This window comes from Passer domesticus, chromosome 4 (assembly GCF_036417665.1).
Source record: "Passer domesticus isolate bPasDom1 chromosome 4, bPasDom1.hap1, whole genome shotgun sequence".
In the NCBI taxonomy this organism is placed as follows: Eukaryota; Metazoa; Chordata; class Aves; order Passeriformes; family Passeridae; genus Passer; species Passer domesticus.
In genome coordinates, this window is record NC_087477.1 from 41,481,255 (window position 1) to 41,493,414 (window position 12,160).

Genomic DNA, 12,160 nt, shown 5'->3' on the forward strand with positions numbered 1-12,160 from the left:
TTCATTAATGATTGTGAAGTACTTTCAGAAAAAAACAGTGCAATGAGATTTTCTTATTTTTTGAAATTAGGGTCATCTGAAATTAGGTATATCACTTCCAAATATGGACTGTGTAAAAGTGATTCATGTTGCCAGCTCTCTTTCTGACTATAGTGTTGATTAGTGACTTGCTAAAATGTTAGCTCCAATAAACAGGTGATGGTCATGCATGGATATAATTTTAAAATCCCTGTTTTCTATTACAGATATTTTCCAATGATGGTCAGTTCAAAAGCCGTTTTGGCATACGAGGAAGGTCTCCTGGCCAGCTGCAGCGGCCAACAGGAGTGGCTGTGCATCCCAGTGGTGATATCATTATTGCAGACTATGATAACAAATGGGTTAGCATATTCTCATCAGATGGAAAATTTAAGGTACGAGGTACTATATGAGCTCTCCTGAGCTTTCTCTGTCTTACAAAGGAACGCAAAGTAACATTATTTTTCAAGAAACTACATAGTTTGGCTGTAGCTTAGTCTAAATTCCATTATTGTGATGTGGAAACCCCTGACCCAGCCACATGGTACATATAATTAATAGGAGGAGATCACAGCAGTAATGCTAATATTACACCAAGAAGAGATAACATGTTCCATACCTGGGTACTTAGATGCCTTTCTATAACTTATGGTTGAGGATAGCAAGTGCCAGCAAGGCTAGTTAGACTAGCTCAACAACCTTCACATCATTAGTACTCTGATTGTACAGAAGGGTGTGTGCAGATATATGTATGCACACAGACAAACACAAAATCTTACAAGAAGTACATGAAGCTCTTCAGTGACATATGGAGGAGAAAAAGAAGGTAGCAGACTGATGACGACTTTCTCTTTTATTCCATGCTTCCCAGCAAATATAGTGTATAATTTATGTATGTTCCTGTTGGTAATAAAGGCAAGGAGGGGTAACCCAGGGTGTTGTTTCAGTGCTACAACATAGACAGGAGTGTTCTAGCTGGTGTGTTGGGCGCTGAAAAAACTTAAAGACAGTAATGATGTTGTACGTTTCAGAAATCAGAAATTCTAAGGAAAGCAACCTCATATTTTCATAGCAACTCTGATCCCTTTAATGGGAATAAACTAAGACAGCAGCACTACATTGATGATTTCCAACCTGCAACATTTATTTTGCTTGGGTTCAGGTGCAGTTCTAGGGAGAATTAAAGGTTTCCTCCATTTGGTGCTGTTTTCTGAATGCATGATACCCTGTCTGGTGATGCACATTAGAGAGAGCCACTTCTGGCAGAGGTTAGCTGTACTCACTGTCATAGGGATAACAGACCTGCAGGGAAATTTCCACCAATAGTTATTTAGTTCTGGAGTCCTGCATTGGGCAGATATGGCCTGTTTGGCTAATCTTCTCGCAGCCTAATGGCCAAAAAGCTCAGGTTCTGAGCTGCTCATGTGTGCAGCAAGAAATGGCCTTTCTCTGCATAGTCTTTGCAAAGTGACAAATGCAAATAGGCAATTGTACTTGCATAGTCCTCAGTGACCTCCATCTGAGAAACCAGTGTGTACACTTCTAGAAGTATCCAGATCATGTATAGACTTCAAGCTAAAGTAAAACAATACTAAAATGTAATGCAAGTATTAAAAAAAAATACAAATTATTTGCATTTGCAGAGAGGATGTGATTTTAGTTGTCAAGTAATTTTGAAAATGTACAGCTACACAGGAAAACCTTGGTTTTGGCTGAAGTTCTTAAATGAAAACACCAAAACAAACCCAAAGAAATATGTAATTTAGTTAAGAATCCAAATATTTTGATTATCCTAGGTGTATTTTAAATAATTATTAACATCCTTAATGTGAACTGGACACAGAACATGGAGGGCTTGTTTTCCTGCTTTCTTAAAATATGCTGTAAATCCAGCATTTTGGATGGAGCCAGCTCTGGAGGAAAAAGCTCTGGAGAAACCAGGATGCTATGTGTGATATACTACCAGCAGGGAGACAGGTATTGGAAAAAATAAATTATTAATGTAGTTCCTCTGATGTGAAGCCTAGATTTGTTTTCAGTCAATGTTTTCATTGGATTGCAAAAAAATGCAAAAGCTGTGTGATGTTGGCAGTGTTTGTGTGGTTAATACAAATTAATGCATCAGACTTCATAGCTCTTGGGACTAGAATGATTAATTGAGAGATGAAACATCAATGGTATAAAATGCTATTTTTAGATTGAACGCAGTAAGCCGTATTTATGAGAGGGGAAAAAAAAAAGTAGAAGTATTTTGTTTATACAGAGGGCAGGCATATGCATATAAGTGCAGGAGCTGGGTGGAGGGCAGGTGGCAGAGCATGTGCATGGGGACAGCAGGAGTGAGGCAGTGGGAACACTGGGATGGAGACTTGGATAGGCACTGGGCACAGGGCCACACTGAGGAGCTGTAGTGGGCGTAGGGGGTCCTGTATTGGTGCAGCACTGGTTCAGGGGATCCTGTACTGCACAGTGTAGCTGGAGAGCTGTGCTGGGGAGGAGAGATGCAGGTGAGCACAGGGCCTGGGGAACTGTGGGGGACACACACAGGGTTGGGAGATCATTTCTACCAAGGGTGAGGCTGTCCCCATGGACAGTCAGTGCCATGAAGGGAAGGGGCTTGCATTGGGCATGATGGTGTAGGACTGGGAGTTGGACTCGATGATCCTTGTGGATCCCCTCCAGCTCAGAATACTATTCTGTGATGGGGTTAAATAAAATATATTGGAAGCACAGAACATAGATGTAACAGATCTAGCCTGTGGGAATCTGAGCAAAACCTTGCAATTTTTTGTGTGTTGGCAGTGGTAATTCTTACAGGGGCCTTGTCAGATTAAATTGGGCAGCACTTGCTAAAATAACAGAGAGAGAGAAAGGGATAATGGCATTTGCCTTCAAAGGACTGTGCCTGCAAGTCATTGTGTGAGACCTCTGATGCAGGTGGCCTGCTACTTGTTAACTCAGCAATATCAGGGGGTCATTTTGAGCTTAATCTAACTATTTTTGATGTTGTCCCCTCCCTTCTGTATTTACTTATACTCACTCTCCCTTAGCGGAATTTTAATAGTCATGTGAGCCATAGGGCACATTTCCCTGGAGCCAGGCCCAGGCATGTCCCTGATTACAGCACTGGACTGACTCCCTTGGCAACTTCCACTGCCAGGCAGAAAAGTGTCACCTTCCTCAGTTCTGGCAGCAACAGTGACAGAGCTCTGTTTTCTCAAGGCTGTAAAACTTACATAAATACAGAGGCGGGCAAACTCCAATCTAAGGTTGCACCAAAACATGAGCTTCTTCACATGAAAGGCTGTACTATCCTGGATATGATAAAGACTCAGATTGGGTCTTAGGATCTGGGGCTTCTGTTTCTGGCTGTGTCACAGATCTCATGGGTGACTAGTTACCTGACATTTCACTTCCCAGTGCTTTATTTTCTTAATCTGTAAAAGGCAGATAACAGTGCTGACTTCCTCTGTCAAGTACTCTGTCATTGCTAAGAAAGCTGTTGCACTAGGCTAAGGAGAGAGGGCATGGTGAAGCAGCTGTATCAGCTCCTCACCAGGTGGTGTTCAAACCCAGTGAAGGAACTGGACAACAGAGCCAAGAGAATGATTCCTGTTCCTCTGAGGATTGTTTTCTTTCTAGTCTTGAAGGGCCGCATATAAGATGGCAAGCTTGTTGTCAACCAAACAGGGCTCTGCAAGTCAAGTTAAGATCAAGTTTAGATAACTGGGAAAAGATTAAAGGAAACATTTTATATGACAGACTTCTTCCTTGTCTCACTAGTGGAATTAAGGAAAGAGCTGTCTGAAGCTAACCAGCATGTACCGATGGGAATAGGTGGTATGGTTTAATGGTCACAGTTGAATTTTGATAGTCAGATGAATGATAAATCCACTTACTGTGTGATATTGCAGTGTGACAAAGCTGTATCTCCTTATTAGATAAGTTCTCAAACAGGAAAAGATGGTTTGTTGAAAGTTTTTAATTAATCCCTGACAACCTTGAACCTTTCAGACAGAAACAAGAATAGTAAAGGTAAACTTAGCCCTAACATGCTTACTTGTACAGTGGAAAAGTGTTCATAAATTTTTATGTAGGCTAACAGATTTATTTATTTATTTATTTATTTATTTATTTATTTATTTGATTAATTATTTTACCTCTAGGAATATCCCACGGCAGAATATTTTCTAACCTGGTAGGGTGACTTTATAAACACATGTTTGAAAACCAGTCTAAATTCCTAAGAGCCTATAAAATAAGGGACATAATGTCCCTGACTGAATTAAATTAAACACATTATTTGTATTAAGGGTTTACATGATTCATTATACTGTATTCATTTCTAATGGGAAAAAAGCCTGAAAATACTTCCATTCATACACTTAATGGGAGTGACTGGGTTTCATAATGTTCCGTTCTAAATAATCAAGCCTATAATTCTAAGAAACTTTCTGAAATAAAAATACACAAAGAATATGTTCAGCCAGATCCAGTAATGTGTCATCAGCATATTTTGATCTAAACTGGGAACAGATTTTTAGTAAAAAGCATTGCAGACTCTAGCTGGGCATACGTTATTGCTGCTTGCAAATTATATTTTAAACCTGGCCCCAAGAATAGTGGTTTTATTACTCTTCTCAGCACTGAGTGCCCATTAATGTAGTATGTGATTTATTTGTTATATTTTTCCATATGTGTTTATATGGGCAGGAAGACACTGTACTCATGAGTCTGAGTCATTTTCTGTAGGAATCCTGGAAAGATGATAAGGAGGTGGTGCAATGCTCAAGCTGACAACCGCATGGGCATCCCAAAGGAAAGAGGGGAATATGATTTAATCACCCCAAAGGAAATGCATCTACAGATTTGCATTTGATTTATGGGTTTGCTGCTTTGTTGTTATGCAAACTGAATACATTTTGTAGGTCTGCTGATATCTTTCCCCCGATGAACACAAAATAATTTTTAATAGTTTTTCCTGGGTATATTTTAGCATGATTCAATTAAGTAGATTTTGCCTGAATATTTTGCAGTCTATAACAGTATATGTACACGAACATAAAACTGACACAAGATCGTTGCATGTTGGCTAAGCATGGTCTTGAAGCTGCAAGATTTGTTCCCTGGAATTTTCTTTACTGGACACTGGAAAAGGTTGTGTAGTGGCTTAGTAGCAGCCATGCTCGGGGAACCCAGGTGGCTTTATTTTAGGATCATTCCTATTTTTTACCTGCAAACCCATCTACGAGAATGTACCATGCAATAGGAGCATGGGACTTACTAAGGGTAGGAGAGCTCCTTCTGTTTGCTTTGAAAACATCAGGGACATGAGAAAAATTAGTTAGGCAATGGATTTTCTCAATGCCTTGTCATCTGTCCCACTGGTATTCACCAGTTGCAGGAGGGAGGGGAGAGGGGCAGAGAAGTCAGAAATAGATGTGATAGTTGTGAACACGGTTTAATGGTAAATATGACAGTGTTAGGTTAATGCTTGGCCTCAATTCTAGAGGTCTTTTCCAACCAAAATGATTCAGTGACTCCCAGCATTGCTTGTTCTCGGGGGTGATCACCCTGCAAAGGCAGTGAGGTGAAAGATAGCCTTTTTTCATAAATAAGATCAATATCTTAGTATATATTTCATTTAAATTCCAATGCAAACAGAAATGTATGTTCTTCACCAAGACACGAACCTCAGTTTGCAGGATCTCTCACAAATTACTACAGGATCTGAAAGTTCTGGAATCCATAATTTCAACACACCCTCTTTGGTGGATTGTCTGTCCAGTACAGACTTTTGAAGCTAGCCTGAACAAGTGCTTTCAAATCTGTCCATCAATTAAAAAAAGGCCAAAACCAGGATGCAAATTGCTCCACTCCAACACAAACAATTGGATATTTACAACCTTTTTCAACTGAAAGGCCAAAACCCAACTGATTTTATGTAGATTAAAACAGTTTCTAGAATCTCAGCCTAAAAAAGAGCTGAATGGTGAAAAATGTGGAATGGATTGTGAGGTGATCCTCACAGTCTTCTTGGGTAGAGAAGAATGGGTACAGAATCTTGGGTAGAGTCTTCTTGGGTATATGCCCAGGTAGCTCATGGATTCTTTGAAGGCTTGGTCTCAATTTCTGCTTGCTCTGTTGCTTAGATACTCTTTTAAGAATCCCTTCTTTTTAAACCTACTAAAGCATTCTTCTAGCATTTTTGGATTTGACAGTTCTCTAGTCTTTCCAAATAATTTACTGTTATGAGATCCATCTCATCTCCACAAAACGTTTTTCCAGTGAAATTTTGTATACAGTTCCCCTCCTGTTGCTGATTATGCTGGCAGATGGTTTTGGTAGTCACAAGGCCTATTTAAAATTATGGAAATAATTTTATTTACCTAAGACAGGAACAAGCTTTGATTTGTTTAGTGTTTCAAAGATTGCTTCATTTGCTGTTTGGCAACATGATCCTCTCCCCTTTGCAGTTTTCAGCTGACACTTCATGTGTCTGAGCAGCAAGTGAAGCAATCTCGTGTAGAATCTGGTGGGAGATAGAGGGGTTAGCCTGAGCTTTAGCTCTGCTGAAATTCTTTCTGAGAGGACTCAGAAAGTGCTGGTGTCTTACTAACCCAAGAAAGGCAACAGAGAACATCATAGCCTACATCCCACCCAGCCCTGATGCTTCCAGAACTCTGACTTCTTTGATGCAGACAGTGATAAAGATATGTCCCTGTCCATCAAGGTGGTTGCTGGACTCAGGAACTCTTGCTTAGACTGCAGCCCCTGGTGCGAGGACACGAGGCTTGACTCCATGTTGATCAGAAGGCTGATTTATTATGATATATATTATACTAAAATGCTACATTACAGCTATACTAAAAGAACAGAGAGAAGAAAATCAGAAGGCTACAAAGACAAGAATAGAACAAGAATGAATAACAAAAATCCTGTGACTGCTCACAGCCTTGGCACAGGTGGCTGTGATTGGTCACTGATTGAAAACAATCCACATGGACCAATGGAAGATTCACCTGTGGCACTCCACAGCAGCAGATAGTTATTATTTACATTTCTTTCCTGAGGCTCTCAGCTCCTCAGGACAGGAAAAATCCTAGCAGAGGCTTTTTCCCTAAATTATCATGGCAACAAGGAACAGCACACAATAGAAGACAAAAGTCCTTTCTGCTTGTCTGCCTGTCCTGCTGGTACCCTAATGCTGTATACACAGACATTTATGACAGGTTTATCAAGTCACACAATTCTGATGGCTGTATTTCTTATGAGTTGTCTATTTGGACTCAGTTGCTGAGGTGGCAGATTTTTCAGTCTAGAAAAGACATAGAGAAAGCAGACTTTATTTTCAGCTGGAGAAAAAAATTATGAAGTACATGGTAAGAACTGATAAAAACTATTGCTTCCAACTTTTGATGAAAAAATGCCTCTCCATTCTGCTCTGTGCCTGTCATACAATCTTTAAACTGTACAAACTAATTTCTATCATGCCAACATATTTTCCTGGTTTGTGTTTTCCCTTTTAGGCCAAAATTGGGTCTGGAAAGCTCATGGGCCCTAAAGGTGTTTCGGTGGATCGTAATGGACACATCATTGTAGTGGACAATAAAGCATGCTGTGTCTTCATCTTCCAGCCAAACGGGAAAATAGTCACCAGGTTTGGAAGTCGAGGAAATGGTGACAAGCAGTTTGCAGGTACACTTGATGGTAATATGTAAATCCCCTTTTCTTGCCTCTTCTGCTCACATTTGCATGATGTTTGAGCATGTTGAAGGTGCTGTATTCCTACTCCTTTATCCTCCAGCAGAGAGGTTCTGCTAGACATACAGCTCCTATTTGCTTGATTGGTCAGGCAGACTGCAACATCTGCTCTGCAAATGTAACTGTAACCAGATTGTTTCATCTACCTCCCTACGCCTGGAAACATTTCAGATCAGTGACCCAAGAAAGACTGGGCTTAGCTAGCATTTTATAAGTGCTTTGTAATTGCCACACTAAGCTGTTCACCACAACCAGCTCAGATGCTGTGCTTTGTGTTCCAATCATCAACCACACAAACCCCAGTGCCCAAGTGGTATCTCCTAGAAAATGAGTGCAATGGGGTAGTGCTGAGATTGAGATCAGGAAGGCAGAGTTATGGAACGGCCGATGTAAGCTTGGGGAAATTGCCATTTATACTCAACTGACTGCTTGCACATGCTGTCCTTCAAGTAGAACATGCATTTAAGTGTAAAAAACAGAACAGCCCCACTGATATATTTTAAGTTAATAGCTGTTCTTTCAAAATTTGAAACGAAGATGCCAGATTAGGTATGGAGGTCATTTTACAGATGTTGGGTCAATTTTAGTATGTAATTTTATTGGTCTGATGTTTTACTGGTTCACAGTGAAAGAGAGGAATAGCATCTATGTGTTTTTATCCTGAGATCTCTTGCAATGTGTTATGGCATAATATATGCCGTTTGTGAGAGCTTGGGCCCTAACACAGCTAAAATTTCTGGGTATCTCAATTTCTTTTCATTTGAAAATTTGCAAAAACACCTCCTGAAAATAAGTAGGCAAATACTTCCTAACAGTGCATTTGAGAAATATATCACCTGTTCTTGCTGATAGGCTACAGAAAACAGTTAAATTGTCAATACTTGAATGTTTTCAATATAAAATTTTTCACTTTTTTACAGTTTATATGCTGTGAAAACGGAAACTGAGTTTTGTTCTGTTTAATAACTCAAAATAGCACCAAGAGTTTTAATTTGGGTACTTGCCTATTTTCAAGCTACCATTTGTTTTTTACTCAAATTTGCACACATATTTCAATATACAAAGTAAAGTAGAAAATGCCCTTTTTTTCCCTGACAGTGGTCTTCTAAGTAACTTTTTTATTTATCCTAAAACTAGTTAGCTTAAATGCTTGTAAGATGTGAGCACACAGAGCATAAAATATTTCAATTAAGAATTTACAGGAAGATTTTTGATAACAATTTTCAGTGTATACACAACTTCATGCTTAAGCACTACATGTTTTGTCTTGTTAATAAGCCTGTAAATCTCTGCATAGTCATATGTATACAAGAGAGGGAGAAATCAACAATGCTTATTGGTAACAATAGCTGACAACTGGGTGAAAAAGAAATTATTTGTGTTTACAAAAAACATGCTGAGCTTTTAAAAAAAACATGAAGTAAAATTACTTTTAATTTACAATTGGGATTCCCACTTGGACTACTATTGCTCAGAAGCCAAACATAATATGCTGGCAGGCTGATTTTTTTTTCTTTTTTAATTCAATCATAGTTTTATTTTAATGGTATTACTCTTTTTTTTTCCTTCTTTTTCTGCATTGCAGGTCCTCATTTTGCAGCTGTAAACAGCAACAATGAAATTATCATTACAGATTTTCATAACCATTCTGTCAAGGTACAGTCAATGGCAACTTGGAAAGTTGCCACTTTAATTTTATTATGATACTTTCTTGGGGAAAACAATGTATTGTTAAAACCAAAGAGATGACACTGCATATAGGGAGTGTGAAATAGCTCTGCTATGGGGACAGGACTTTCAGAGAACTTTGCATGCAGTGCATTGCTTAATAAAGATACAGTCCATTGCCTTTGGTGTCACTATAATGGTGTCTAATACAATTGCTTGAACATAAATAATTTCAACTTTACTTATTTTTAGTAGCCCTCTGCCAAACCTGTTATTGACTCTATATTCTGTCTTCTTTTAAAAGTCTGGCTTTTGAATTTCCCAGTAAAAGCTTTCCATATTTTTCGTTGTAAAATTATAACAAAGCAAAGATACATGACAGTCTTTAAATTCCTATAGGCTTTAAGATTACTGGACCCATTTTACAACCTGATTCTCTTAAAACCCATGTAACTACTGGTTTTCATTCAGTGCCTCCTGCACTGGGCAGAACTGGCCACTAGTCCTTACACCCATGGGAAGTCCTGACTCGCAGCCTGTTAAAGTCATGGTATGACAGGAAGTTTATTTATTTGTCCCAGTAATAAACCAAACCAAGGAAACATGCTGAGATGTGTTGGCAAATGTCTGTGAAGCAGATACAGGCCACTTCAGAAATGCCTCAGCTGCGTGTGTTTGTTCTCAGGCATTCCCTTTCCTACACTTCCTGCACATGCTCTTGTGCCCTCCCTCTGCAGGAGAGAGCAGCAGGGGCACAGAGGCAGGATGCTGTTCTGCCTGGGCTCTCAGGACACGTGTGTCAGTCCCACACACCAACAAAATTAAATCCCTGCCATTTCACCTAATGCCTGTTTTGACTGAACACGCAGATGAACCAACCCTCAGTCTAGTTCTTCACTGTTCCTAATTGAAAAAATACATTTTATATATTTACCTGAAATAGGAAGTTGCTGCCTGAACATAGACACCTTTTTGTCCTGAGCAGTGCTGAATCACCTAGGTCTGGAACAGCAACCTTGCTTGCACATCCTTTTGGAATTGTTGAGGAAGTAGCAGCTCGTGGTTTGGATTACAACACACAAACCAAGACTGCTGCAGGAGCCCTAAAGCAGCAGGAGGCACATAACTCCATAAATTACCTCTCCACAAGCAAGGTTTGCCTGGTAACAAGAATGCCTGGAGAGGCTTAACAGCAAGGGGCAAACTGAAATGAAAAAAAGCAAGTGAAGAAATGTAAGAAGTGTGGCATCCTAGAGGGTTTGTAATTATTACATGTCTAATGAGAACAAAGTGTCCCATCTGTCTCTGGTGTGACTTAATGGGATACAAATGTTACTTGTTACAATTTGGTACTAACCAGAAAAGATTCTTATTTCTGTAGTGTTCTCCAAATTGGTACATATAACTGTTGACACTCTGGAGAGTTTATAATCTGAGAGCAGAGAGTACATCTTCTTTTAAATAACAAATTAGTTTATAAATAACAAATTAATTTCACTTTTATGAGTCCCAAAGCTGCTTCCTGCCACCAATGTCTTCAATTAAACAAGCTCACTCAGCAATGTTTTTCTCCCGCCCCCATTAACCTTCAAGGATGTTCCTTCCCTCAGGCATCTTTTATTGAAAACCCTGTGCAATGTAGGCTTCTCTCTCATTTGGTCACTTCAGCCCAGGAGAGAGCAATATATCTTTGTCTATTTTTTTCATTAGTTGGCTTTTTTTATTATTATTTTCTTTAATCATCTGAGGCACTAACTTGGTACTTCATTAATTTCCTTCCCCAAATGTTTTTTTTCTCTGTTCACTGTGGGTGTTTGAGAACACAGTAATTCCCTGACATCTTCCACCTTATCAGCACTTCAATGTACACTTGGCACTTTTCAGGTCTTTTCATTTTCTTGTGCAAGCCACAGTCAGTCCCTAAGAATACTGCTGGAGCTTGTGCTCTAGCTAGGCCTGGATCCAAGATAGATTAAAATATTTTAGAGTACTATGTAAATGACACATTTTGCACCTTGTTTGGTCCCATTGGTGCTTCCAGGTCACTGACAGAATAGTCATTGATCAGCTCCATCCTTCTGCTGTCTAAACCTGTTACCATCACAGAGAATTCAGTTGCTGACCTGTCTACAGAGAGCAGCGTGCCATGATTTGCAATGTGCGTTAGATGATGGAAGCAGAGAAGAGAGCATCTGCTCCATTGTGTTTCAGTTCCAAAGAAACAAAGCACCCAGTGCTGCATCTGCATTCAGCTTTTTTCAGTTCAAGATGCACAAGCTGCAGAAGAATTCTGGGGCCCTTTGCCTCCATGTCTGAGATGAATCAGATCTTTAGTGAGAAGGGAAACACTGTATGGTGTAATAGAGTGAAGGGAGAGATGGACACCTTTTCTCCCATCTTGTGTCTGTGTGTTCCTGGGAATTCTGCAATTCCTCCTTTAACTAGCAGGTGAACTGGTACTACTAGATTACTAATACTTGATACCATGCCATATTTACATTGTTGTTTTAACCCATACAGGTCTTTAACCAGGAGGGAGAGTTCATGCTGAAGTTTGGATCAAATGGAGAAGGAAATGGGCAATTTAATGCACCAACTGGAGTAGCAGTAGATTCTAATGGAAATATTATTGTAGCAGATTGGGGAAACAGCCGAATACAGGTAGAAATTTCTATATTTCAAGGGTGCTTGATTAAAAAAAAACAAATGG

The 12,160-nt window shown here is 39.5% G+C and overlaps 1 protein-coding gene across 23 annotated transcripts in view; it reads left to right on the forward strand.

Annotated features, from left to right (window-relative positions):
- The window catches only part of TRIM2 (tripartite motif containing 2), a 118,634-nt gene that overhangs the window by 101,136 nt on the left and 5,338 nt on the right, over positions 1-12,160 (forward strand). For 22 of the 23 annotated variants that reach the window (XM_064417399.1, XM_064417396.1, XM_064417393.1 and 19 more), the window contains 4 exons: positions 246-413; positions 7,548-7,728; positions 9,368-9,438; positions 11,971-12,111. In XM_064417399.1, coding sequence (XP_064273469.1) covers positions 246-413; positions 7,548-7,728; positions 9,368-9,438; positions 11,971-12,111 — 561 coding nt within the window. The remainder of the gene's footprint in view (positions 1-245; positions 414-7,547; positions 7,729-9,367; positions 9,439-11,970; positions 12,112-12,160) is intronic. The other variant, XM_064417392.1, reaches the window with a different exon arrangement.